Here is a 27,927-nt window from a genome sequence, read left to right on the forward strand (position 1 = left end):
GTGAGAGGTTTTGCTGTTAAGGCTCGTGGTTCTTCCCAAAATAAAACAAACAATGTTGTTAAGAAGATGCTTGCCAGCACAAGGATTCTGCTAGCAGACTCGTATCAGCAGTTTCCCATTCCTGGCTGACACAGCATCACTGCAGTCACCAAGGTTGCTAACTGGGGCCAGGATGTGGGGGCAGCCCTGAGGTGGGGAATTGAGATAGCAGGGTCAGCAATGGGAGATCTGAAACTGCAGAGAGAAGCCTTCTCCTTTTCAGACATAAAGAAATATCCTTCGTGGCACAAGGGAATGCAGAACATTACTCTTTTTGTATTTCTGCTTTTCCATTTTCTCCTTCTCCCCTCCGACTCAAAGTCTCTATTTAACAATATATTTGAGAATATTGCCAGAGGCCAAAGTCCTTGAATTATACAGCTGTCTGTCTGTCTGGGAGATTTACCATCTGCCTTCCCTCTGCGTCCCATTCAACTGAGAAATGCTGCGTGTGTCAGCAGGGCCGTACGAGGGCACAGCCCAGCGCCCTGCAGTCCCTATGCAGCACAGCACCCATTTATCCATGCATCTCACATGGCAGAATGTAAAAACCCAAACGTGGCTGTGATGGAAGACATGAAACACCAGGGAGTCAGCGGGATGATTACAGGGCCGGAGTGCAGCTTTCTGTGTGAGTTCTTTCTCCAGCAGCATTAGATGCCTGTCTCTGTCAGGCTGGAGGAAGTGGCAGGGTATTTATTTAGCTGGCTAATTTCAGCAAAGTAAAAGCCAAGTGGTTCAGCAAAGAGTGGGAGTGGTGGAGAGCGAGGCAGCAGGGCGGTGATGGAGCACCTGCAGGGTGCACGCATGCTGCATCACGGTGTCACCGGTGCTTTGCAGCTCCCAGCACGGCAGGCATCTCCTCTGCTGTGTGGTGAGGCCGAAGGGCAGCACCTCAGGCGTGTGCCTGGGGCAGTAACTGCTGCCTGTGATACCACCCTGAGCTGTGCCTCATCCGAATGGGGATGCTGGTTTGGGAGTGGAGAGGTAACAGAAAAAGAGTTGTTTTTCTCGGAGTTGTTTTTCTTTCCAATCCAACGCACAAGTCACCTGTCTGATGTACAGATCCCTTTCTACCAGGTAGTTGCTGTCTTGTCTCCTTTCTTTGTTCTTTCCCATCATACACATCTTTGCTGCTGGCTGAGCTGGGCACACCTGCTCCCAGTGATGTTCTTGTGCTGTTCTGAGCTATTTTCAGGTGGCTGCTGCCACTTCCACCCAATCTGAAGCAGCCAGATGGATGGGATATTTGATTTCCTCACATTCTCTTTGTTGCTGCACCTTCTCATTGATTTGATGTGTTTTTCTTTCTGTGTTTTATTCACCCCAGGGTCCACCAGGCCCTCAGGGCCCCATTGGTTATCCAGGACCACGTGGAGTCAAGGTAAGGAGGTGCCAAAGCAGCATCCCCACGTTGTTTGCCCAAACTTAACTTCTTTGTCTTATGCAGGAGATGGACAAGGTGCTCCTGGGTGTACTGAGCATCCTGGGGAAGGGTGCTCTGTGTGCTCTGGTTCTAGCAGTGTGCTTTTAGTGCCCTCGTGCTTAGGGCCCCCTCAGTGGCACCGTGTTTGTTGCTTGACCAAGCCTTGGTCTTGTCTTTTCTCGCAGGCTTCCAAGCCTGTTGCTTTCCAATAGCACCTTCTAGCATCATTCAGTGCTTTGAGGAGATTGCTCTTTTAGTTCTTCGTGAACATGGCTCAATCCCCTTCCAATCATTTCCAGTTTACAGCCAAAGTAAATCTCAGCCAGAATGTGAAGATTTTAACAAGGCTTGTTAATAAAACAAAATGCCTGCTCCTAAAACAAAGCAAGCTTTTCATGCTACTGATCCAAAACCTTGTGAGATGGTGCCTGTGTGTCTCAGCAATGTTCTCCTTCAGTGGGCTGAATCCCAGCTTACCTCTCACTCCTGCTTGGCTCCATTTGCTCATAAGGAGACAGTGGGGATTTTTTCCCCGTTCAGCTCTGGCTGTTCCACCCCATCACGATGTATTGGTTCAGGTGCAGTTGCATCTCGCTCTCCAGAGGTTCAATGAATCCACAAGGGTCTGTGCTCATGGATACGAACACAGATTGGAGGCTATGGGTAGAGTTAAACCCCCTTAAAGCCCCTTCTGTCTTTTTTCAATAGCAGAATCCCATTTGCTGTTCTGCCCTCAAAACTTGAGCTGAATGCATGTAGCCAAGGCAAGCTTTCATCTCAGTTCTTGCGAAGTTACAGATTGGGCTGCTGTGGTCCATTAGAGAATGGTTTGCTATTGTGTTTGCCACTAAAGTGGAACTGTTCCACATTACAGTGATCTGCAGAAAACGTGTCGTGCACCAAATCCGTGGTGCGTACAGAAGAGGCTTTGCTTCCTACAAGCAGCATCCTATTAACTGAAAGAATCTCTAGCTCCGAGAAAAAAATGCGTCTCATTGGTTTTGCAGCTATAAATAGTGTTCAGATCTTTCCTTGCTTGTGTTCTGCTGCACACATTTCGATGTGTTTTTAATTATCCTTTGTCTTGACATGTACCATGTAACACCTTGGCTTCTCTTCCCCAAGGGAGCGGACGGTGTTCGTGGGTTGAAGGGCACCAAAGGTGAAAAGGTGAGTTAGTGTTTTGTGTTTGAATTGATTTTCTGCACCTTGGAGCAGTTTTACAGTGCCATCCTGCTGGATGCTGCCTGTGAAATTCTCTTGCATGAGGGAATACCATTTGATGAACATTTGGGAGCAATGCAGCCCCATGACCTGCCCAGATCTGGGGCCTTTTGCTGCAGTGAGCTGGTACCAATAGCTCAGCTCCAGCTTTGGGATGATTTCCTTCTGACAAAATTTGCAACTTGAGTTTTCTGGGCACGATTCCATGGAGATGAAGGGTTTGTGGTGTGTTACAGCTGGGTAATTGCTGGACCTGGGGAGTACAACATAAGGGATGTGCTATCCAGACTGGTCATTAGAGGAGCTTGTGAAACCCAAGTCAGAAAGGAAGTGGACCCAGTCTGTGTGTGTGCGTGTCAAAGATGCAGCTGGGTTCTCACAAACGAGATGGAGAAATGTCTTGCCCAACTCCAACCCTACACAGTTCTGTACTCCTTCATTCCTGTAACAAAAAAATCAGCAGCAAATCTAAGCAATTTAGCAGGGAAACTTGGCAGGGACCTTCCAAACTTTAAAGGTCTTTCTGGGAATGGTGTCCTCATTACCTATAAGAGATTTGCTGTAGGATGAAATACATTATTGATTTGAGTTCTACAATTAAACCTTCTTGGCTGAAAGAAATACTGCCACTGTCCTAGAGGTTCCCTCGAAGTGTGGTGTAAAACATCCTCCATGAAAATAAAGCCAGTTGTACTGCAGAAGTAATTGGTTCCCAGTACTGGCAAGGTGTTGTTAGTCACATCGAGCCACATTTGTGATATCCTGACTGGCAGGCAGCGGGGGATGTGAAGGAATCCTTCCTTGTCAGCCCTGTGGGACCTCAGTGGCTGCAGCCTGCCTGGATTTTCATCTGTGTGTTCTCATGGTTGTTTGTGTGCACCGAGGTCTTACAGAAGCTGATGTTGTTCTTTCTGGGTAAGGGCCACACAGTAAGGCTGGGTGAGCCTTGATTCTTTTGGTTTTATTTTTTTCCATCTATGTACCTTGTCTGTTTTTTCCTTCTCTGCTTTTTAGGGTGAAGATGGCTTCCCTGGCTTCAAAGGGGATATGGGCATCAAGGGAGACCGGGTAAGAACCTGCACCCAGTGAGGTCTCTAAGTGCTCCTGCAACAGCTCAGCAAGGCAGGTTTTTGTCAGGGTCCTTCTGGAGCACTCATGTTCACTTCCAGCACAGGCATCATAAATCCTTGTATTCCCTAGTGCCATCTTGAAGGTAAAATAAAACAGAGTAGTAATAGAGGGGCCCCGTCTTGCTGCTTTGATTGCAAAGAATCCTGCACAATCTCGCTGTATCGTATCTATTTCCAGTATCTCTTCTCTCCCATAATATTACATCTGGGCTCTGGTAGGCATCGTTATTTGCTGAGCATTATGTGCCTTCAGTGCCATCAGCGTGCAGTGCAGTTACCAGGAACACAGAGCAGTGAAAGCTGCTGGATCTGCAGGTTTATATTACTCCTATCTTTAGGTCCAAAAGCTTTTAAAAGCAGTGGAATGTGCAGGTCACCAGAAACCCAAAATCATGCTTGGGTGCTGTCTGTCCTCAGCACCTGGGCACTGGGAGCTGTGTTCCCATCCCATCTCCTCAGCAATCAGGAGCACTCTGTGCTCATCCATCCCCGCGCTTAAAGGGCAAATGAATGCCTTGCATGAAGGCTCGTAAAACTATAAATCAAATCCTCCATCTCTGCTTGGCATTTCAAACGGATAATCGATCAGGTTGGTGCTCCACCTGTCACCTTGGACTTGGTTGTTCCAAGGCTCAAGGACAGAAGGTGGCACGCTGTCCTTGCCGCTGCAGACAGCCGTAAGCTCACAACTCCGCTTCCCACCAGCGCTCTCCCTGTGTTTTATGATGCTATGAAAGGCCAAGGGTACTTGAAAGCCTCGCAGATAAATCTGCAGCCACCCAGCTCCTTGTGAGCCTGTGTTGGTGTGGTAGCATCTCCTGCTGCGCTGCGTGGCAATGTTGTTGTGTGTGCTGGAGCCCGCAGTGTCGTAACAATTCATGTTAATGGCTCAGTTCTCTCCGTGCTCAGATTTCCTAATGGTTTTCAGCACAAAAGCTCCAGCCTGATCTTTATTCTCCGGTTGCCCAGCTCAGCCCTCAATTAAGCACTTCCCAAGGCTTGCTTGCACATCAAACTGCAATTTGGGAAGCGGAAAGTGGGTAAAAGGGTGCGTTGCAATCAGAGCTAATGACGGCTGTTTCGGTGGAGATGCTCTGCACGGAGATGGGATAATTGGGCCACCGGAAAGACTGCTGCTGCTGGGGATAATGGCACGGCCAAGAAAGAGAGCTCTGATAACGCCCTGTGAGACTCTCGGTGACTGAATGCCTTCTCCAAGAGTCTTTCTGCAGTCTCTGATAATGTCTCTGAGTCCTCCTGTCATTCACAGGGTGAAATTGGACCTCCAGGCCCCAGGGGTGAGGATGGCCCCGAAGGCCCCAAAGGTCGTTCAGGTCCCAATGGAGATCCTGGTCCTCTCGGTCCCGCTGGAGAGAAGGTGAGCTGGAGGGGATGGGGTTGCCTGGGTTGGTTCTGCGGCACAGCCCTCTTTTCTTTGGGACTTTGCTGTAGGGGGTGCCTGGCTGGGGGCACAGGGGTGGCTGTGGGGTAGAGGGATGGGAAATGTGGGAGCTTCTTCTAAAGGCTTCAGGGAAAGCAATGATCCACTGGTTGTGTCCACCCAGCATCTGCATGGCTCAGGGTTTTCCAGTGCTTCTGTTTTTTTTCAGTGGCAAACCTGTAGCTGCCCACATTAACCCAATTTTCTTTGTGTTTCAGGGAAAACTCGGCGTGCCAGGGCTGCCCGGCTACCCGGGCAGGCAGGGTCCAAAGGTAACAGTGGGATTTCTGCTCACGAGGACGAGGCGGAATGGTGACACCACTGGGCTGAGGGACCCGGGGGACACATGGCAGGAGGAGCAGGGCTGGTGTCTCAGCTCTGCCGCGCTTGTGGCACTGCATGTTAGCACATCCAAGGCGATGGGAAGCCAAGCCCTTTGCCTTCCCTTTTAGAGCTGAGGGATGTGCAGCTTTCTCACATTTCATACCACTCCATCCCTCCTCCCCACACGCAGAGGATGTATTTATGGATGGGTAAAAGTAGCTGCCAGCCCTCAGCCGGGAGGGGATGGGCCACATTCTGCATCATCTCCTGCACAGTGCTGAGAGGAGATGAAGGGGACAGGAGCTGCAAAGTGCAGAGTGTGCAGAGCAGCTCCCACCAGGTGTGCGGGGTGCTTGGGTGGCAGATGGGCTCCTGAGAACTGCCGTGCTGGCAATTGGCAGAATGGAGCTATCTTCAAGGCTTGGGGCTACTGCTAGCTAATTAAGGGGAATAGCTAATGACTCAGGGTCTCCCTGAAGTTAAAATAGAACTGCTATTTGCAGATTCACAAGCATGCTTTGTATCTTATCTACACTCCCACCTTCGTTTGGGCCATTTTTGAATCTTCTTTTTAAGTTCAAACTGTGAATTCCATTACACAGAGTGAGGCTGCAGCCTGGCTTCCAGCTACATGCCCTTGAGGCTTTGGGAACTTATGCTTTCCTTAAGATTGAAGGTTTTTTTTTAAGAATCATATTTTATTATTCATGCTTGTTGCTTGAAAAAAAAAAAAAAAGCAGGCATGTTTAACACTGGAGACATAATTAACTGCAAGAGATGGTTTCCTGGTTGTGGTGTTGATGTTTTATTTTTTAATTCGCTTTTTTTTTTTTCCTTTGCATTTGTTTTTTTTTCATCTGATTCATATTTTAAAAGCAGCAGCAGTAGCTATTCTCCAGGCACTCATATCAGGAAGGAACAAGCCAGGAGTTAAATTTTCATATGCACCGTAGTGACTTAGGAGCTAAACACAAAAGCCTGCTGTTCCCCAGGCGCTCGGTGCAACCATGGGTTTGGGCTTTGCAGCCATTTCCAGCAAGGCATAGGCCTTTTTATTTCGGGTTGTTGTTTTTGGAGGCAATTTGGCTTCTGAGGTCGTTCCAGGTCTGTCTTCGATTTTGTTTTTATTAGAGGAAGGTTTTAAAGCAAAAAAAAAAAAAAAAAAAAGAGCCCCAGGAGATGTGGATGTCAACAGGGTTGGTCGGGGTTATCCCAGGCCAATGGGCGCCTGGTGCAGGCAGGCTGAGTTCAGTGTCCTGAGCCCATCTCTCTTTTCTCTCCCCCAAAGGGCTCCATTGGCTTCCCAGGATTTCCAGGCGCCAACGGCGAGAAGGGCACACGGGTAAGAGCTGCTCTCTCTGCTCACTTGGCTGAGTTTTCCCTCTAGAGAAGAGCCTTCAGGCAGGACTGCCCAACAGAGGATGCTCCAGCCCTATTACACACCATTACATCGAGATATTTTAGATTTCTCTGAACCTGAATCCTTCCTTCCCTGCCAGACGTTGCTCAGGGCATGAAGAGCTTTTTAATTAACGGTGATTATTGGAGATGGGTGATTCTGTTCAGAACCATCTTCAGCCCAACTGGAGATTCAAAATGGGTTGGTGAAAACACACTTACAGGTGCCTCCTTTTAACAAGTGAAGCTATCCTAGATTCCTAACCGCCCTTCAAATAGTGGGGCTCCATCCCCCCCAGATGTCCTTTACCTCTCACCTCTCTCAGCTTTGCTTCCAGGTAGCAGGAATTTGCCTATACACAACAGTGGGTTTTTATTTACCTATTTTCCTTTTTTAGTTTGAGGATAACGATGTTTATTTAGGGGATGGAGAGCACCAACATCCACTCATTCCGTGCTCCAGCTCTGGTCACAGGGTGAAGACTGGGGGGAGAGAAGAGGCGAGCAGAATTCATTTCCCTCTTCCTCTCATTTAAATACAAATGACTTCTAACAGACGTGTTTGATGGGAGCGCAGAAAACATAAATCACTTTGCACTGCATTAATATTGTGCCACTGAAATTTGCTTTATATTCCTCTTTTTTTTTTCCTCTCTCTCTCTTCACTGAGTAATTTTCATCTCCTTCTGAGCTATGAACCACCCTCCCTCAGCTCCAGCACTGGAACTGGGCAGCAGGAGGGAGGCAGCTGCCACAACAACCTCATATTTACTGTAGCCCTATAATTACCACCCGCCTTACCCAGTAGGCAAGGAAACTCTTGGGCTGCATTTTCAGGTGGCTTAAAGGGAGGCATCAGCACCACAGCCCCGGGGAGATGCGCTGCTGTGCAGCCCTGAGCGTTTGCTGCCCTCCTGCTGGTTGAATTCCAGTTCTCCCCAGTGATGGTTTGGACCATTTGTGCCACTCTGAACCCAGTCCTGCAGCTCGTCCATGTTTTATCCCCGTGTTTGTCTGCATAGAGAGAGAGAGAGAAAAACACTTCATGGACAAATCTCTCCTTTTAGTGAAAGGAGCTGCGCTTGAAAAATTTATCAGAGTAGCAGAAATAGAGATTTTCACTGACTCCTTTGGTATCTTTTTTTTTTTTCCTTCCCCTTTCTCCCAAGTATCTGCTTTGAAATAAGTGAAAGCGATTATATACAGAACAATAGACCGAGCGAGGATCGCGCTGCACAAACCAAATGGAGACCATCAACTGAATTTAAGCCTCGTTGAGTTAGACTTGATAAATTACACTCTGCTTCTCCCGAGACCAGTAAATTTGCTATTTTATGAGCATGTCCACACGCAGTCAGGAAAGTGAGTTTGTAAGATTTGCTTCTCTGGTGCATTGTGGAGTAACCCAATTTGCAGCTGAAACAACCCAAAATCATTCCTGTTTGTCTTTTCTTTTTACGAGGTATTACTATTATGATACTCTACGTGGTTGTTTATGTGTCCAGAATAATATGAATCACGGGTTGATTTTTTTTCTGGCAATTGTCATCATGTAGGACTTGAAATAAGCCTTGCATCTTAGCAAACATGAATAGTCCCCCAACCTGTATTAAAAAAAAAAAAAAAAAAAAAAAAAAGGTGAAAAATCTCAATTTCAGTGCTGGCAGCCCCTCCCAAAGTTGAAACCAAGTTGAGAGTGAGGAAATCTAATGAAAGCATCCCCTCCAAACATAGAATAGAATGGCCTAGGTGGAAAAGGACCACAATGCTCATCCAGTTTCAACCCCCTGCTATGTGCAGGGTCTCCAACCACCAGCCCAGGCTGCCCAGAGCCACATCCAGCCTGGCCTTGAATGCCTCCAGGAATGGGGCATCCACAGCCTAACATGGTGGTTGTTTTTGGTCCAAGGCTGCCCATCTCAGCATCCTGCAGCCGGAGTTGAGCTTGGGTGGGATGGCTGGGGCATCTTCAGAGCCTGGTTGTAAAATCAATACTTGGGAATGTGAGTAAGCAATCTTTATTTTCGGAGCTAATAAGCCTCAGCCATTAGCATGGGATAATAGATCTCCTTGCTCACCCCGTCTGACAGAGCCCGGAGGGTGCAGGGAGGTGCTGAGGTCCAGGCCATCCATTTGGGTGCCTGGAAAATAATCTGAATTTAGATGCCTTTCCTTCTCTGTCTGAAATATATAGGCCTGCGTGCATTTACAGTGCTATATAAATTCTTAGCGGTGGTACACAGTGCTGTATGCATGATTAATGGCAGCAATAAGCAGGGGGAAATTTTGCTTGAAGATAGAATTGAGGGAAAAGGAAGGGAGCATGGGGGGTGACCTGCAGGGGGCTGCACTCTGTGCTGCCAGATCCGAATTCAGCCTCACGTGGCACAGGTGAGGTGCTTTGAGATAATTTGGGTAATTAATTGGAGAAGTTTGCCAGCAGTGTTTACTACATGAAGCCACAGAGTAAGGAGGATTCGGCAGGGCTAATTATAGCAGCTGGAAGGAAGTTGACTTGAAAGTTATGCAGCTTCTGTGTTCTGCTCACCTGGTTAATGAGTGCCGAACACGAGAAGGCGAGATTGTGAGATGATGGATTTGGGGCAGAAAATGGCAAATGATATTTTAAGCATCTACGTTCCTTACATAGAAAGTCTCTCTTCCTTCAGCTGTGATTGGTTAAAAAAAAGTGGACCCTCTGTCCAGGGGAAGAAGTCGAACCTATTGGTGCCCTTATGATCATGATACCAGCCAAAATAGTGCCTTCAGTTAGCAAGCTGTGGGCCGTTACTTTTCTTTTAGGGGCATGGAAATGGAGCTTAACGTAATTCCAGATTTAGGACCCAGCCGTCTTTGTCTTTCTTCTGTCAGAATTAATCACAGTCCCCCATTACAGGAAACTGAGTGCATCTGTCAGATCTCATAAGCCTGCTGTTTTGTTGCGGCTGCAAAGCAATGTCTTAAATTACTTGTTTAGCACAAGGTTCACAAAGATGAAGAAGGATCTGTAAATATGTGGGGCGGCTTAATTGGCTTGTGTAGCGTAAAATAGCAGTGCAGGTGAGGATTTCTGCTCTGCTGCTGGCTTTCCCTAAATATTTAATGTCATCAGCTTGTGCCCTGTGCACCGTGAGCCAGCCTGGGAGGGTTACTGTTCACATGCATCCAAATGTTATGAAAGAAAACAAATGCCATCGTCGAGAGCTGTGTGTAAAACTGCTATTGTCGTTTTAATTACAAACAAGAGATGTAGAGGTGTGGGGAGCAATGGGTCTCCATTGGGCTGCATCTGCTGCAAGCCCAGTCTGTGGCTGCTGCTGGCCAGAGACTCATCTGTGTTTCTTTTCCTTTGCAGGGGACACCTGGCAAACCAGGTCCAAGGGGGCAGCGCGGTCCAACGGTAACGATGCTTCTCTTCCCTCTTTTTGATGTCTTGTTAATGCCAGGAGAAAGCACATTCTGGTTCGTGTCCTGGCTGGGTGGGATCTGGCCCTTTACGATGTGGCCTTCAGCCTTAAAGCTGAGCAGAGGGGATGCGGTGATTTGGGGATGGGGTTCACTGTTGGTTCTAGTTTGACATCGTGACAAAATAAGTTGAAACCACAGTGCAGAAGGCTCTGGTCTCCCTGTTACTGCTGCTGGTGGGACAGCATTTTGTCCCAGTGCAGCTTGGGTGCTGCTTCTCTGATGTCACTGTAGCTGCTCTTATTACCCAAGGCACTAAGATGTCATCTTTTGTGTTTTTCTAAGGGTCCACGTGGGGAAAGAGGCCCTAGGGGAAGCACTGGGAAACCTGGCCCAAAGGTAAGGTTCTGGGGAGCCTATGATGGCAATTAGGAAGAAAATTGCGTCCTAAAAAGTGTCAGCATTAGAGGCCATCTGCTTCATTGCCTTCCATTTGCCTTTTCTCCCTTTTCCATTTTGCATTTTGAAAGCTGAGCCTTCCCGGCCTTCATTACCCAGCCAAATACCTCATAACCCAACTGTGAAGTCTATGCACAGCTCCTAGAAACGTGCTGGCCTTCATTTCAGCAGGAGATCAACCGCATGTGCCAACAAAGGCCCAGAAGAGGAGGGGATACCTTGCAGCAGGGGCAGCACAGCCCTACATTCCGTTCCCCCTGAGCCCTATTTTGTGCACGACCTTGCACCTTGCTGAGCCACTTTGCATGCGCGCTGCTGCCCAACGACTGGCAGCCCAGCACAATGGCATTGTTTTGCCAGCCAATGGGGAGGCAGGCACAGCTCCAGCACCTGCTGCAGAAACCAATTAAGTGACCATCAATTGCTGGCCATAATGGAAGCGAAGCTGCCGTAATGAGGCATTGTCACCACCGCGCTGCCGGCTTTAAAAATAAATGTCTCGGCTTTGTAGCAGCATGAATTTTTGATAAATACCTTGGCTTTGCTGCGGCATTTATCTCTCAGAGGGCGGCTGTTATCTGGTGGAAATATCCTGAGCCCACCAGTGTTATCTTTCCTGTATTTTTGTTAAGCAGTGTGGGGGGAGCAAGCAGTTGCTCACTTGTCGCTGGATGTGGCTCCCGGTATGGAACTGTTGATGGAGAGGGGCCGGGCAGTCGGTGGGATGGGTGTCACCTGGGGTGGTGCCATTTGAAGCCTTTGTGCAAAGCAGCTGAAATGGTGATTTATGTATTCTTAATGATGTGTTGTGTTTTGTTTTTTTTATTTGTAAAAGGGCAACTCTGGTGGTGATGGCCCCCCTGGACCTCCTGGCGAACGGGTAAGGCCGTGTGTGGAACTACAGCAGGGATCAGTGCAGTCTGTTGATTTCTTACAGCAGAAGGGTTGGGTTTACAGCTCTGAGCTGGTGCTCGGGTCTTGCTGCAATGAGTGTCCTACCAAGTACTGTGAAGCAGAGAGCAGTGGGGAGCTCCCTTCAGCCGGGATATGGCTGAGCACACCTCAATCAGCAAACAGAAAAAATCTCTTTCGAAATCCACAGTGAAATTTGCTTGTGTAGAGAGAGGTCATACAACATCACCTCCAGCCCTTACAGCCCTTCTGAGTCCTTCAGGTGAGGCTCACGTGGGATTTTGGGTGTCCTACACCAAATTGATCCATGGGAAGAAATGAAGGCTCCCCATGCTGTTTGTGCAGATACCCAGAGCCCCTCAGTGGCTGATGACACTCCTGGTGTTTGCTGTGCTTTTCTCAGCTGGACTGAGCACTTGGTTAAACGTGCATTTCTATGGCATTTCTTTGGGCACAACAAGCCAGCTTTTGCATATCTTTGTGCTCACCTGGTGTTCACGCAGAGCTGTAATATCATTGTAAGGCGTATCCACTCCTTAAGCCTGTTTTCTGCCTCGTTTTGTATCCCAGGGACCACCAGGGCCTCAAGGACCAACCGGATTTCCTGGACCAAAAGGCCCCCCTGTAAGTAACGCTTCCCAGAACGTGCAAAGAAATACATCTGATCTTTTCCATCCAGCTGTGACTGCCTGTGCCAGCTCAGCCCTCGCTGCTTCTCTACGAGTGGTGACGTGCCCGATAAAAGGCATTACTGAGGCATCACAATAATAACTCGATGGTTTAAGATTTTAAAGAGCCGAGTAAATTGCAGCTGATTATAAATGTTCATTTTCTAATGACTCGATATCGCTAGGATCTTTCATGGTTGCTCTGTTCTTTTTCTTCTGTGTGCTGGGAGGACAGCACAACAGAGTAACGCTTCTGTCTCTGCAATTATTGTACACTGAGGGGGAGCCTCAAAAAAGCCTTTTTGGAGTGATTTCTTTCCCTGTGGTGACAGCTCACTCCCTCTCTGCATATCCGTAATACAGATCTATAAGATCACCAGGAGATGTGTGAGAAAGGACCGTGTCCTTTAGGGTTCTGAGCACCCCCATTTCTCTGTACAACGGGTGCGGATTAATGCAAAGATGCAGATAGGTTTGATTCAGTCCTTATTTGTACTACTGAGCACTCAGCCACATTCCTTCTCACCTTGGTTGTCTGCTGTAGGGTCCTCCTGGGAAGGATGGATTGCCTGGTCACCCCGGACAGAGAGGAGAAACTGTAAGTAGCCAGAACTCTTGGGCAGATCATTAGCCCCGAGCCTCATCTTGCTGGTTGGTTTCTCTAAACCCTCCTGTGCAGCTGGGGAGATGGGGCCACCAGTTTGCTCTCTGCAGAGGTCTGTGTGTCTCCAGCTGCACGGGCTGGTCTACAGGAAGCAACCTTCTTCTGAGCAGGATGGGTTGGGCTAATGATGATTTGCATGACGGCCACGCACCAGCCCCTCTCTCTGTCCCTGTGGTACACTGGGAGTGATGTGCATTGCACACAGAGTGCATGTGAATGGGGAGGCAGCGAGGCCAGGGAGTGGTACAGGAGCAGCTGGGGCTCTGTGTGCTGCAGGGGATGGGTGGGAGGATGCTGTGAGTCAGCAAACCAGAACCTGGCCCATGATGTGCACCTCACGGATTCCCCAGAGCCCTCCCAGGGGAAGGCTGTGCCTCAGCTCTGCTCTTGTAGCGCAGTGGTGAAGCTCTGCTTTCTTCCCCACTCCTCTCTTTGGAAATGTCCAGGTGTAATGTTGCTGTTGTAACTCTAGGTATGTGGGAACAGAGATGCAAGATGGACTCCCTCCTTCATAAGCCAGCACTCAGCTTTCTGCACTCCGTTGCCTTAGCTCAGGGGCAGTTTTGCTTTCTCAGGAGCCTGCCGTGGGAAGAAATAAACGCTTTTCCCTTCTTTATGCACCGTGCAGCCAGCACCAAGAGCAGTAGCACAGCAGAGAAGTTACAGCCCCGTTGCTGCAGTGCTTCTTTGGAGAGGAAAGCAGCTCCTGGCCAGGATCAGTGGTGCCATGGCTTTGCTCTAGCTTTTCTGCCCACGCTGGTTATTGCAGCACACGCGTTTATCTGCCCTGCCTTAGCACACCAGCACCTCTGCTGACACCGCCTTTGAGCCAAAGCCACTCACGGGGCTCCCCCAGCACATCTCTCTTGCTGCCCCCCGAGGAGCAGCTGCTGGGGCCCTTACCGTGTCATATGCAATACTGCTTTGTCAATTTTAAAAGGTTTTGTTGCACAGATGTAATCAGTCTTTCTCACCAGAGGAGAGTGATGAGGCATGCGGAAGGTATGATGGCTGTCGTGCGTCTCTGGTAGTCTGTTTCGTGCACCTTTTTTTGCTTGAAGGATACCCTAAGCAAAAATGACTGTTCTACCATGTATTCTTCTGCATGCAGTAATTAGTGCCTCTCTGTTTGGCATTTTGGGGGATGTTGATGCTTTTTTCCTCGCCTGTTTACAACCCAGCTCGTTTGCTGTTGTTGGTACATCACTCTCCCATCACTGCATGCTGCATGTTAGCAGATAGATTCTTTGTTCTGTGTTTATTCTACAGGAAAGAAACCCAACTTCCTCTATTCAGCTTTGCTTTTTTCTCCACCGCCTTTCCTAGCAAATGAGCATTAAAGAGGCTTTGCACATTATGCATCTTTTCCCCTCAACTTATCACACAACAGTTTAATTAACTTGCCTGGCATTTGCTAAGCGAGGCAATGCAAATACTGCTCAGTGCAACACCAGATATTTACTCACGATCCGTGAGACTGATTTCATGGTGATGGCTGTGGTATTTTGAAGTCACAGTCCTTACTTCAGGATTAACTTAAAGGTGGAGAGAAGGGTTCTCACCTGCCGGAGTCTGACTGTGACATTTACATTTCCTTTATTGAGTTATCTGAAATATCCAGGACACTTAAGCTGAGATTAGAAAAAGCAGTAAAAAATGTGCTCGTACCTGCAGCTCTCAACTTTTGAGACTGGAATAAAGCATCACATTCCTGAGTCTGTATGAATATGAGTGGACAGTGGGCTATTTGCGGTCTGAAAGCATTCCCTGGTAGCTATCTTCTGTCAGTTCAGGAATTACTGACCTATCGCCATCAAATAGATTCAGAAAACCGAAAATCTGTTGATATTTTTTTTTTTTGTCACAAACAAACATTTTTGTCACTTTCCCCTGTGCCCTCTTGGGTCACAGATTCACAGTGTTGAGTCACAGAATCATAGACTGGTTTGAGTTGGAAGGGACCTTTAAGATCAAGTAGTTCCAACCCCCATACTATAGGCAGGACACCTCCCTCTTGCCCAAATTGCTCACAGCCCCATCCAGCCTGGCCTTGACCCAGGTAGAAGCCCCTTTGTTTGTCCTCTTTGAGCTGAAAAGGGAGGAGATAGACATAAAACCAAATTAAATATCATTTCCACATCAGTAACCTTGCTAGCGCGCTCTGTGCCTTCATGCAAGAAAACCCAGACTTGAAGTCTGCTCGTCAAATAGCTCCCTTTAATTAACTTTTCATTGAGGAACAACAGATCATGCTGAAGGATGCCAAATATTGGGCCGTATTAGATTTATTAAGACAAGATCTAGAGAAGACAAGAAAAAAGAGCCCTAAAAGCTCTGGGCTCATGGTTTAAAAAGGATAACAGGAAAGCCCTTTCTTAAGCTTAAAAAGGAAAGTCCCACACAGAGCTGGTCGAGATGCTCTTCTAAGATAAGGGTTTGAACTGTGTGTTCTTTTCACAGTGGTGGTTTGCCATTTTCCTATTGGTGACACGATATTCTGCCATTTGCAGACAGCTAAAATAGCACAGAGTGGCTTTGTAGCATGACACAGTGCTATTGGCTTTGGGACTTATCCGATCATCTTTTGTGGCAATGAGGAAATAGCCTGCATGCCCTGAATGGCAACTCTCAGGCTTGTCAGCGTGCTGTAGTGGGAATGATAATTAATGTGCTTTTTAAGGAGTGGCTTAGGAGAACTAAACAACTGCAGTGGTGATAGCTCGTTATTGTCACTCTTTACATGTCATTATAATTAGCTGCTGTGGGGACTTCGTTACTCATCATTCGGCCATCTAGAGAGAAGCACTTTTGTGATTTCTTTCAGCAGATGCTGAGGAAGGAAATAAAACTCAGCAGGGCTGGAAAGTGACTCTGCTTGTGCCAGAGTGCAGGGTGGTCACCCAGGGCCAGAACTCCTGCAGGGTGAAACGTGGAGCGGGAGTCACAGCAGGGCTGGGAGCGGGAGAAGGGAAATGAGTGGCTGTGAAGAATTGCTCAGCGTTCAGAAAAATGAGCATTTTGACTTTTTAATAGCCATTTCCTCTGTAGGTTTTACGAGTGTAGCAATTTATACGTGTATATATACGGCCAGTCATTCAGCCAAACTGTGGTAGCTCCATCACAGCAGCAGAAGTGAGCTGAAGATCTGATGGCTTTCCATCCAAACACTCATTCCCCACTTGAGACTGCACCTGGATCCCTACCCCAGAGCTGAAAGGCTCATTTCTACCACTGTCTTTCCCCCTGTCAATGTACAAATACATATTTTGCATCTCCCGTTTGATTTTTTTCCTTCCTCCTGCCTTTGGGTGTCATCCATGGTCAGTGGTTCTGCTGGGGGGCAGCAGGCAGGCAGCACTCTGGGTCCTTCTAGGGAGCATCCCATGGCAGAAATGTCATCTCTTTGTCCTCTCCCTTTTCCTAACAGGGTTTCCAAGGCAAGACCGGCCCGCCTGGCCCCCCTGGTGTTGTAGGCCCTCAGGTAAGGAACAAACATTGGTGTTTGCACTGGTTCTTTGTGGTTCATCTTCACCAGTATGATCTGTTGTACCCCTTTGCTGGTGTGGCTGGAGTGCTCTTCCATTTCATTATGAAGAAATGCATCCCTATTTAATATAACGTGCTGCCAGATTCTTTCAGATTTGCTCTATTTCTTTAATTAATTTCTTTTTTAAAATGTTAGTTCCCATGAACTCCATGCCATCTGAAATGATAACTGCACCACCAGAATTTGTACCCCTTAACTATAGGCATGCAGGGCTCTGTGTTGGTTTGGTAGTCAGAATCCTAGACTGAGCAGCACTGGGTCTTCTTTCCTGAACTACCAAGGAGGTTGCTCTTTAATTATGAAATAATTAACTTGTCCTCTTTAATGATAGTGTACATTCCCTGGTTGATGAAATCCATGATTAGGGGCAATTCCTCGACTGTGTTTGTCTTCTCAAGTGCAGGATTAGGCTCTTGGCAGTTTCGTTCAGCCCGGTGCTGTGCAGTTGGTGTGATTCATGGCTGCTGAGCGATCACAGTCTTATCATTCTGCTGGTGCTAAGTGGCATCCTGCAGCGTGACATGAATGACAGCTGCAGTCCCAGCAGACACCAGCGTGCAGGGATGCTGTACTCTTGTGCATGTGCCTTTTCTCCTCCAGAATGGGCCACTTGGGAACCTTCTGTGCTGTGCCTTAAGCATACACTCATCACCATCAGTGCCCACGTGTCAGCAATTGCCATGTAGTATGGGCCTAATCAGTCACTTGCGCCCCGTACAAGGATGAACCAACGTGATAGTACAATACTTAAGTATCCTGAGTATGATAACTTTAGTAACATTATCTCATTTGTGGGAATGCTTTCATTCCAGAAGTTCTCAGTGCCTAATGCCTGTTACCACCACCTTCTCCCTGATCTTTGTTTCTTTAGGGTCCAACTGGTGAAACTGGTCCAATGGGTGAGCGAGGACATCCAGGTCCTCCAGGTCCTCCAGGTGAACAAGGTCTTCCTGGCCTCACTGGGAAGGAAGGGACCAAGGTATGGATGAAGCAGCCTGCTGGATTCTCCCTCCTTGCACACCTCCCCTCTGCCAGAGGTGGAGAGGGATGATGCAGGAAAGAAATGATGTTTCACAGTGGCTCATTGAGGCTTGAGCACAGAGAGAGGAGCTGAACCTCTGTGGCACCCACAGATCCTCAGCTCTTTGTCCCTGTCATTGCAGGGGGACCCTGGTCCCGCTGGCCTCCCAGGGAAGGATGGTCCCCCAGGCTTGCGAGGCTTCCCTGGAGAGAGAGGTCTGCCTGGCCCCATTGTAAGTACCAACAACAGGATGCCCAGGCAGTGCAGCACACAGCTCCTTTAATGACTCTTTTTTCCCATCTTCCAGGGTTCTCCAGGGCTGAAAGGCAACGAAGGTCCCCCAGGCCCCCCGGTCCTGCAGTGAGTATCCTTGCCCTCCCAGGCACCACCTAACATGTTTACAAGCTTGGCAAGCTAAGTGAGTGGGTTAGTCACAGCTTAGGGCTTCATCCATTATTCCCTTTGCACTAACGAGTGGCTTGCTGGATATTGCTTTATTTCACAAGACACGTGTAATTGCTCAGTTATTTTATGGTGTTAGCTGTGAATATACGTGACGAGCTGGGGGAACCAGGATGATCCAGGACATCCAGTATTTTGCTTCTAAGTCACCAGCTTTCCCTCCGAAAATTGTTCCCACTTGAGAGTCTTGGTCAGTGCAGTCCTCCTGGAAGAAAATACTCCTTGTGGAACCCTCCCTGCTGCATTAACCATGAAGTGGTCATGCACTTGTTCCAAGCTGATAATGTGTCCCCAGGAACTGAGCTCCCTGCACCAGCCATTCCCGGGATTTCAATTAAAAAGGATCTGCAGAACTTGGGCTGATGGTACCAAGCCATCACATGGAAGTCACCCCTTCAAATGTGCTCATTTATCGAGTTGGTGCATTTGAAGCTTCCTACTGCTGAATTTCTTTCTTCCTGTATATGGATAGCACTCAGTGTTCCAGTAATATTTTCCTTCCTCCTTCCCCACACAGGGCTCTCCTGGTGAGCGAGGTCCTGCGGGCTCAGCTGGCCCCATCGGCTTGCCAGGGCGACCTGGACCACAGGGACCTCCAGGACCTGCAGGTGAAAAGGGAGCACCAGTAAGTACCAGCTCACAGATTAATGGCTGTGGACCCTGTAGAAATAGAGCTGAACATGGAGACAGATTGGGCGAGGTGTAAAAAAGGAGAAGGGAAAAAAAAGAAGAAAAAGAAAAAAGGAAAAGATGCTACATGCCTCCTGCAGCACGAGCGTGCTGGTCGTCTGCTGACACCCATGCAAAGATGCTGTGAGCAGAGCTGTGCCATATGGTCCTGCCCAGCACCCAGCCCACGTGCTGTCACGTCTTCTGCTCCCCCAGCACAAGCAGGAGATGCAGCAGGCAGGCAGGGCAGTGGGCAGGATGCTGCTTTTGGGTTGGTGCTGAGCAGCTCAGTGCTGCAACAGTCCCAGACAAAAAGGAGGGGAGGGTTGTAACTCGCACCCCCGTAGCATTGCAGGGTAGTGTCGCTGATGTCTGGGTTGTTTCAGTTCTCACCCAGGTCCAGCAAAATGAGCAAATGCTGGCATTGGTGATTTCAGACTGAAAGACATTTGCGCTGATTGATTGTTGCTATCAGAAGTGCTTATCAGCCAGTGTATTCCACATCTGATGGCTTATTAGAAACACCAGCAGCTAGTCCAGAGGCAAGCATCTGCCAGTGAATCAGCCTTCCAAACATCTGTCCTGCCCTGTAGCTATGGGATATGTTCTTGAGCAGTTGCATAGGCAACTTATGTGGCATCTAATTATTCAGAAGAGAGCACCAAGACTCAGATGCAATTAAATTATATACAAGGAAACTGAAAAATATCTACTGTTCAATTCCAATAAACAAACAAATTTGAGCAAAGGCTCCAGGCTTGAGGAGTACAAGAAGATATTTAAGTGGGAGGCCAGCAGAGATTGCTTTATTTGCTTTATGTATTTTCCATTGTCCAGTGGGTCAGGAGGGAGCTTAGGGCCATTATTTAGCGATTAGCCATGGACAGCCTGGCCTAGCATCAGTAAGCACTGGCTTGTGGGAATAAAAATTAGTTGGAGACTTGTTTGTCATCCAGAGAGAGAGGGCAGAGGGTTCAGATTAAATGTAGTTATATTGCCACAGCAGTGAAATTGCAGCTGTGATCTGGGTATTCATCGTTTAGATTTGCTTGGGTTTTATCTCTGAAGATAGAAATTTTGTCTTGTTCAGAGAGCGAGCTCGGAGAGATATCAGCTGGAGGCCAGTCTTGCTATGCATGCCCGTACAAGGCAGGGGTCATTAGCAGCTGAATAAAATGCTAATGGCCTTTAATGGGTCAATTGGAGGATGGAGGAGAGCTCTGCTTGACCTTCCTACTCTTTCTGCTTCCAGGGTGAGAAGGGTCCTCAAGGACCAGCAGGTCGGGACGGCATCCAAGGCCCCGTGGGACTCCCGGGTCCAGCAGGTCCTGTTGGCCCCCCTGGCGAGGATGGAGACAAGGTGGGAACAAACAGCATCCCTGCTGTGCAGGGTCACTGGGAAGGAACTGGGCCGTCTATCCCATGGCCACTTTGCTGGCATTGCAGACCTGCAGGCTGTTGTGACACAAGGGTGGTTTATGGCGCTTGCAGTCCCATGGGATGAGTGGAGTTGGGTTTGGGAGAGAATGAGGCTGACTGCTTCACAAGCACTTCTCATCTGATGCTCTTAGCCTCCCCCAAGCCTGTAGCAGGTGGCCTGCCCTTGGGTGCATTGCCTTTCCTAATTAATTACCTTTCCCCACTCTCTCATTAAGCCTCTCTGGACTGGAGGGTTCTTAGAAAACGTTAGCTGGGATTTATCACTCATCGTTTTTTGCTAACAAGATCATAGGATGATGCTTCTGCATCAGGAAAGCTTACCAAAGGGTTTGGTTACACCTGGAGCAGCCGAATCTTTGGCCTCTTTCAGAACTCGCTGGGTTGGTTCTGTGGGAATTGGCATCAGGGCACAGGATTACTGCTGGGTGGGGAGATGTGGCAGTGGTCCCCAGGTGAACTAACTGTGTGTTTTGCACCTGGCAGGGCGAGATCGGAGAGCCTGGCCAGAAGGGCAGCAAGGGTGACAAAGGGGAGCAGGTGAGTGTGATGGATGTCATCTGTGGCTGTTTTTTGGCTGAACGTGTGGTTATGTCACACAACCTGCTGCAAGCAGAGAATGGTGTCATTTTAATTTCTTCCCTTTGTCTTCTCCTTTGCTTTGTCAAATACACAGACAGTGTAAAAATGAAAGTGCCTGCTGAAGTGTCTTTCTCCTCCAGCTCCCTTGAGATGTTTCCCTCTCACTTATATACTATGTAAATATCTCAAGCGTCAGCGACACTTGCCTTTGGAGTTGGGCATTTGGCTGCAATTGCTTTTCTAGATGCATATGACACACTGAAGGTCCCTTTGTGTGCTCAGAGCCTGAGGAATGGAAAATAAATTGCACAGGTTCTCCTGTAAATGTGCTGAAATATGAGGTCAGGTTAAGCTGGTTTTGGCTTCTTGGCCCTGTAAGCAGGTAGCTGCATCTACACGCAGAAGATGATGCTGGGCTAAGGGTGATCTGTAAGACATCTTATGTTACATAGACATGCACAGATGGCTTCTTTCTTCCCAGAAAGACATCCAGCTTCCACATCCCTCAAAAAGTGTTTTGCAAAATAAGCTTGAGTGTGTCCTTGGGCACCAGTCCTGCAGGACCCTGGTGCATCCAGGAGGCTTGACTCCATCCTCCCCCTGCTCTCATTTGAGGATTTATGCAGATTTAATGGATGCTATGCTCAAGAGCCTCTCAATGTACAGGTGAGGTTTTTCACTCTCCGCTCCTAAGTGTGACTTTGCACTTCTGTTTCCTGACAGGGTCCACCGGGTCCTACAGGCCCACAAGGTCCAATTGGTCAGCCAGGTCCAGCTGTGAGTACTGTTAGCAGGAATTCTTCTTACCCAAAAGCAGTGCTGGGAAGCACTGGACAGAAGTGTCGTTTCTTCTGGGTGCTGCTCGTACCCAGTGGATGAGCACGGCTGCTGGCTGTGGGGGGAGGTGGTGGAGATGGGCTTTTTGCCTGCCATGTGCCCATGCTAAGCTGAATCAGACTGTTTCCTCGTAGGGTGCTGATGGAGAGCCAGGTCCCAGAGGGCAGCAAGGCCTTTTTGGTCAGAAAGGTGATGAAGGACCTCGAGGTTTCCCCGGTCCCCCCGGCCCTGTGGGCTTGCAGGTAAGCTGCAGCATCCAGAGGGGGCTGGGGTGATGAGGGCTGAGGCTGTGCAGGATGTATTCACGGCTACAATTATCCCCTTCTACTCCACCACAGGGCTTGCCTGGACCTCCTGGTGAGAAGGGAGAAACAGGTGATGTTGGGCAAATGGTAAGAAGCTTTTCTCCTCCCATTTTCATCACTGATGCACGCATTTTTTCCAAGGAGCTTGTCTGAAATGTCTCCTTTCCCTCAGGGTCCACCAGGTCCACCTGGGCCCAGAGGCCCCTCCGGCCCACCAGGAGCAGATGGACCCCAAGGTCCTGCTGGGGGAATAGGAAATCCTGGTGCAGTAGGAGAGAAGGTAAAGCATGCACTCCAACCTGAGTGAGGGCTGCAGGAGCTTTGTTCCAACACTTGCTGTGAGTGGGGTGGTGATGGGGTAAATGCGTGGCTGCAGTCATGCACAGTCTGTAAGTAAATAGGTGCCACTGGAAGGGAGGAGGCTTCTCCCAGTTTGAAGTGCATGTAGTGCTGTCCTTGAGGTACTTATATTAGTGATTTCTTCTCAATTAAGTAAACAGATTCATGTGTATGTATTTGTATACTGTGCGTATTTGTTAATATAAGCCAAGGAAGTGGAAATGTACCTGAAAAAGAAAATAGTGATGCTCAATGTCCAATGAGCTCTCAGAGGCTGAATGGGTTGAGCACATCAGCAGAAAGGTCTGCATCCTGTAACTGTAGGCATCTTCTTTTCCCTCCTGTAGGGTGAGCCTGGTGAATCTGGTGAGCCTGGTCTGCCTGGTGAGGTCGGCCTGCCGGTAAGTCTGCTGCTGGGGAGGAGAGCTTTTCTCCACCAAAAAGTTGGCTAAAAGGGTTTCAGAGATGCACGGATGTTGCTGAGGCTGTAGAGAGACTGAACCAGCCATGTTCTTGGTGTGGGCATCAGGCAGAGACACTGCCACGTTCTGGGGTGTTTATGGGATAACTTCAGTCACCGAATGCAGGCTGTGTGTGACAACATGAACATCACTGAGTCTTTGTGTTTTAAGATGCAGACGGGCTTTTTCAGAATTGATCAGAGGATAATTAGAGATCAGTAATAGTAATAGACACAACTTTTTTCTTTCACAGGGTCCAAAAGGTGAAAGAGGTGAAAAGGGTGAAGCAGGTCCCTCTGGTGCTGCTGGTCCACCTGGCCCTAAAGGTCCACCAGGTGATGATGGTCCCAAAGGCAGCCCTGTAAGTACCCCCCTCCTGTCAAAACAGTGCTTCCTTGTCTTGCCTTGTGGAGATTTTCACATGGGAAGATATATTTCCAGAGAATTTTGTGAAATCTGAAATTGTTTCCCAGCCAGATAGTTGCCCATCTAATATTATGCAGTGATTATCCCATTCCTTTAGAGTGCTAATGAGGAAAAGACCCAGTTGTACCTTGTCTTCTAGCAATACTTGAATTGTTAGTCTCTTTTTGCAGGCTATCAGAAAACCCATCCCTATGTAGAAGGTGGTACTTCTACTTTGCACTTGAGTTTATGCATTGCCAGTGTCCTCTGCACCAAAGCAAAGCTTCCAAAATAGCCTAGAGGAGATTTATGTGAATTTGGGAGCTGTATCTCCAGGGTCAGATCCCCGCTAATGCACGTTGTTGTAGCTCTATTGAAGCCAGCAGGGCTGTACTGATTTATACCAGATGACAATGGTACGATATTTGTCTTGCCTGCTCCTTTGATGCTTGTTGGCTGAAGAAATTCATCATGCGATAAGCAAAGATGGTACGAAGCAGCAGAGGAGGCAGGGGAGTTAGTCATCTCCCTTAACAGATGGTTTTTGGGATGCTGCATTATTGGTTGAAACCTATTGTCTGAGCCCTGCTCTAAGGATCATTTGAAGTGCACAATAGGATTGTAGGGAGAACTGTGGTGAAGTTATTTTAGTCATCGAATGATCTGAGAGTATCTTCAGGTGAAAAATGTTAGACATTAAATGGAAAGGAAAAGCAAAACCTTCTAATCTTTGCATTCCCCAGAGCTGAGAGGATTCCGCTGTCACTTGTCTGATATATTTATGAAAAGCTCGATGAAATCCCATATTGATGCTGGAGCTTTGTGTAAACTGGCTGCAGAGCTGAACTGGTAACCGTGACAGCTTGAAATTACTGAGCACGCAAAGCTGGGATGGGATCTGGGCTTAGGTTTGAGGGTAGGGAATTGGATTTTGCTCCCCAGGGTGAATGCACATGTTGCACCTAGAGGGACGGGTACCAGTGCTCTGCAGGTTTGCAGGTGCAGTTTCTGACCTGGGGACCTCTCTCTTCTCTCTTTGCAGGGTCCAGTTGGTTTCCCTGGTGACCCTGGTCCTCCTGGAGAGCCTGGCCCAGCTGTAAGTGTTTGTCTCACAGAGGGGCAGATAGGTTCCTCCTCTTGATGGAACACAACTGTGTACTGTTCATTCACCATTAACTCTTTTGTCATTTACTTTTCTTGGGGAAAGGGTGGGAAGTGCCACCATAAGACCATTCTTCTGACCATGCTGCAGCCTTCGGGGCAGTAGCAGTGCAAAACTTGCATGCTGAACAACACCCGCTGCTTCCAATACTTTATTTAGCTCCATTCATACCCTCAATATGCCTGTTTATTTCTTTCTTCTCATATTTTAGGGTCAAGACGGTCCCCCTGGTGACAAAGGTGACGATGGCGAGCCTGGTCAGACAGTGAGTAACTGGATGGATGGGATCTGTGTTCAGTCCCCATGGTTACTGTGTGCAGGTGCAAAGGGTTTAACACAGAAAGATGTACAGCAGCTAATTCCCACCAGCTTCCTCTGAGCAAGTCCTCTGCTCCTTCCCAGTCCTGTCCTCCCTCTTGTCTGTGTGAGCCTGGCTGCTGCCATCCACCCAAGGCTGCTCAGCAATACGTCCAGAAAGCAAACAGTAGCTTCTAGAAAAAACAAAATCCAGCCTTTCATTTTAAATTTTCCATGCCTTATGGTATTACATGGTGGGAAGAGATAAAACAAGATACCACCTGCACCCCAGGGAGGTGTCAGGAGTTGCACTAGCCACCCACACCCTGGCTTGGAACAAACTCTGTATCTCTGCTTGAGTTTTACACACTTACTCGTTCCTCCCATGTCTCATGGTGCAGTTATGACTTCTTCTCCTCCACTCTCCATCTAGGGGTCCCCAGGTCCCACAGGAGAGCCAGGCCCTTCTGGACCCCCAGGAAAAAGGGTAAGCAGATCTTTTAAGAATGATTTTCTACATGCATTTGTATCATTTTTTAAAAGCTAATTTTATTACTAGTCTAAAGTAAATGTAAGGCAGTAGCATGTTTTTAAAAAAAAAAAAAAAAAAGTCTGCCATCCACAGCCATTGGAAATCAATGGGTAGTTTTGAGCTGAATTCCGTAGTTGTTTGTTTTGTTGTTTTGTTTTTTAAGATTCTAATACCCAAAAGGAAATAAAAGTTGCTCCAGCATTTCCTCTCTTGCTGGTAGAGCCCAGGGGTTTGTGCAGCAAGAAGCTAATTTGTAAAGCTTTTCAGAGAGATTTGCCTCTGTGTCGCCTTCTTTCCTGTGGCCGTGGCATTGTTTTGGTAACTCCATTAGAGCATTGCAGATCAGGATAATCTAACTGAGTTTTGCATCTATTTGTGCTTTCTATAGGGCCCTCCTGGTCCAGTTGGTCCTGAAGGAAGGCAAGGAGAGAAAGGAGCCAAGGTGAGAGCTGAATGGGATTTCTTTCTTACCGTGTCTTTCAATGTGCCAAACTGCTCACCCTCTGGCATTGTTATTTGAAAGACAGTGATTTGATTTTGCTGTGTTACAACAAATTAGCCTGAATTTGGGGTCACTGGCCTCAAGTCTAAATGCGTGTTTCATCTTTTAACAAACTCCGTGGAGATAATCAGAGCTTGGGAAGGTCACGGGTGTGTTTTCCTTGCTTTGAAATGACAGAGTGCCATATTTGGCAATTTAATGTGTTGTCAATGAAATGGCACGCTGAGTCCTACGTCGTATCCCAGAGCTAACACAGCATTACTGGACCGTGGTTATTTCTGTAGGGGTAATGGGGGAAATGTAAAGTGGGATTGCAAATTACAGCTCCAATTGTCGTGGCAGCCGCAGGAATGCTGATGGCGGAGGACATGCTCTGCTAGCACATCTCCCAGGGCATAAGCAAAGAAAGCTTTGTGCTCTGGAGAGCTTGCAGCAAAGGCTGTTCCCGCTGTAAATCAGCAGAAACAGACAAGTCTGAAAAGTGAAGTTGTTTGGGAGGACGCTTTTCCTCGGCACATCAGGGATAAGGAGTCAGAAAATCAGCAGATGGAAAATTTTATATGCTGTGCAGGGAATTGCATTCGCTCTGTGATATCCTGCCGTGTTTCTGAAAAGATGGGTCAGTGCTCCAATGCATATTAAGGCATTCTGTCTCTTGCATCCAGGGTGAAGCTGGTTTGGAAGGGCCTCCTGGGAAGACAGGCCCAATTGGTCCCCAGGGTGCTCCAGGGAAACCTGGCCCTGATGGCCTTCGGGGAATTCCTGGTCCAGTTGTGAGTATTCCCTAATACTCTTGTCACCTGAGAAAGCTTCTTGGTGGGGATGTTGCTGTAACCCATCTGCCTTGGAAGATGCTTTGTTCCCAATGTAAGATGCTGTCTACGAGGGAGCAGACGGTTTCCATGCTTAAGTGCCTGAGAGCAGATGAAACATCCTCAGTGGAAATGGTGTAATGATGGATACCATCACCCAGCATGTTTTAGCTGAGTGTTGGGTCTGCTCTCTCTGCATTAATGTTTTGTTGAGCTCACTTTTCCAGTAGAGATATTTATGCTCGTATTTTTGCCTTCATCTGCAAGAAAACAGGGCAAATATCCTCTAGCGTGGTAGCCAGATGAGGGTGGGTTCATAATCATCTGGAAGCAGTACTGTTGTGAATGATGACTTTGAGAGGACTGCACTGTTTTACAGGGTGAACAAGGCCTTCCAGGATCCCCTGGCCCAGACGGCCCCCCAGGCCCACTGGTATGTCCAAACCATCAAATCTGAATGAGTGTTTGAGATGGGAGAAGGCTTTTTCCACGAATTCATTCTCCCCTTTGTTTTCCCTGCTGTCTCCCAAAGGGCCCACCTGGTTTGCCTGGCCTCAAAGGAGACTCTGGTCCTAAAGGAGAAAAAGTAAGTGCTGTGCATGACTCCATTGGGTGACCTGGTGTCTGTGTCTAGGTGTGAGGCATAGGGAAATGTGTGTGATGAATGTTCACATGCAAAATGAACAGGTTCTCCATTGCAGTGTTTCTCTTTATGTATTTGTAGCATTTCCTGTTGCATAAAGGCAATGTTTTCACCTTACTCTGCTGCTTCCATGTGTCAGGGATAGCTACGCACTCCTATCACCTTGCTTAGATATTTGGGTTTGTCCCTATGAAATGTCTTTCACAGGTAAACTTGGCATTCTGTTAACTCCAGAGAGAGATTGTAATTAACATCTGCTATCTTCCCCTAGGGTCATCCAGGTTTAATTGGTCTTATTGGACCACCAGGTGAGCAGGGAGAAAAGGGCGACCGAGGTCTCCCAGGCCCCCAGGGCTCTGCAGGACCCAAGGGAGAGCAGGTAAGTGTCAATCTCAGCACGAGAACGTTTTTGAGTCATATTTTCTATCTGAATGCGGTTTGTTCTATGTGTGAAATATAGCGATGCTCTAAAATGACCCACTTTAGCAGAAATTGGATTCTTGAGAGTCGCATGAGAAGAGTTGAGTGGATTTGGAGAGATGGGAACACAGTATGTGTCAGGAAGACTGACGTACAGAGCTGTGTGCCATCCTCTTGTTTGGATCATGCACACATTTAAAAACCAATTTAAGCTTCAAATCTTTATGTCCTCCAAAGCCAGGTGGTCAGTGGTTAATTCCATAGTTGTGGACCAGTATTGCTGCCTGCAAATCAATATTGTTCTGCTCTTGTTTTTCAGGGTATCACAGGTCCCTCTGGACCAATTGGACCCCCAGGGCCACCAGGACTACCGGTATGTGACCAGTAAAAAAGTAACCTTTAAA

At 48.0% G+C, this 27,927-nt stretch overlaps 1 protein-coding gene across 1 annotated transcript in view; it reads left to right on the forward strand.

Moving 5' to 3' along the window:
- Positions 1 to 27,927, forward strand: part of COL5A1 (collagen type V alpha 1 chain) — a 128,406-nt gene that overhangs the window by 88,050 nt on the left and 12,429 nt on the right. The window contains 34 exon segments of the mRNA XM_085239143.1: positions 1,370 to 1,423; positions 2,591 to 2,635; positions 3,704 to 3,757; positions 5,090 to 5,197; positions 5,479 to 5,532; positions 6,873 to 6,926; positions 10,338 to 10,382; positions 10,733 to 10,786; positions 11,682 to 11,726; positions 12,329 to 12,382; positions 12,971 to 13,024; positions 16,518 to 16,571; positions 17,509 to 17,616; positions 17,801 to 17,890; positions 17,966 to 17,999; positions 18,002 to 18,018; positions 18,638 to 18,745; positions 20,042 to 20,149; positions 20,713 to 20,766; positions 21,532 to 21,585; positions 21,780 to 21,887; positions 21,984 to 22,037; positions 22,123 to 22,230; positions 22,637 to 22,690; positions 23,004 to 23,111; positions 24,198 to 24,251; positions 24,529 to 24,582; positions 25,048 to 25,101; positions 25,535 to 25,588; positions 26,314 to 26,421; positions 26,840 to 26,893; positions 26,993 to 27,046; positions 27,375 to 27,482; positions 27,843 to 27,896. Of these exon segments, the coding sequence (XP_085095269.1) occupies positions 1,370 to 1,423; positions 2,591 to 2,635; positions 3,704 to 3,757; positions 5,090 to 5,197; positions 5,479 to 5,532; positions 6,873 to 6,926; positions 10,338 to 10,382; positions 10,733 to 10,786; positions 11,682 to 11,726; positions 12,329 to 12,382; positions 12,971 to 13,024; positions 16,518 to 16,571; positions 17,509 to 17,616; positions 17,801 to 17,890; positions 17,966 to 17,999; positions 18,002 to 18,018; positions 18,638 to 18,745; positions 20,042 to 20,149; positions 20,713 to 20,766; positions 21,532 to 21,585; positions 21,780 to 21,887; positions 21,984 to 22,037; positions 22,123 to 22,230; positions 22,637 to 22,690; positions 23,004 to 23,111; positions 24,198 to 24,251; positions 24,529 to 24,582; positions 25,048 to 25,101; positions 25,535 to 25,588; positions 26,314 to 26,421; positions 26,840 to 26,893; positions 26,993 to 27,046; positions 27,375 to 27,482; positions 27,843 to 27,896 (2,274 nt within the window).

Source organism: Meleagris gallopavo, chromosome 19 (genome assembly GCF_905368555.1).
Source record: "Meleagris gallopavo chromosome 19, MGAL_WU_HG_1.1, whole genome shotgun sequence".
Classification (NCBI taxonomy): Eukaryota; Metazoa; Chordata; class Aves; order Galliformes; family Phasianidae; genus Meleagris; species Meleagris gallopavo.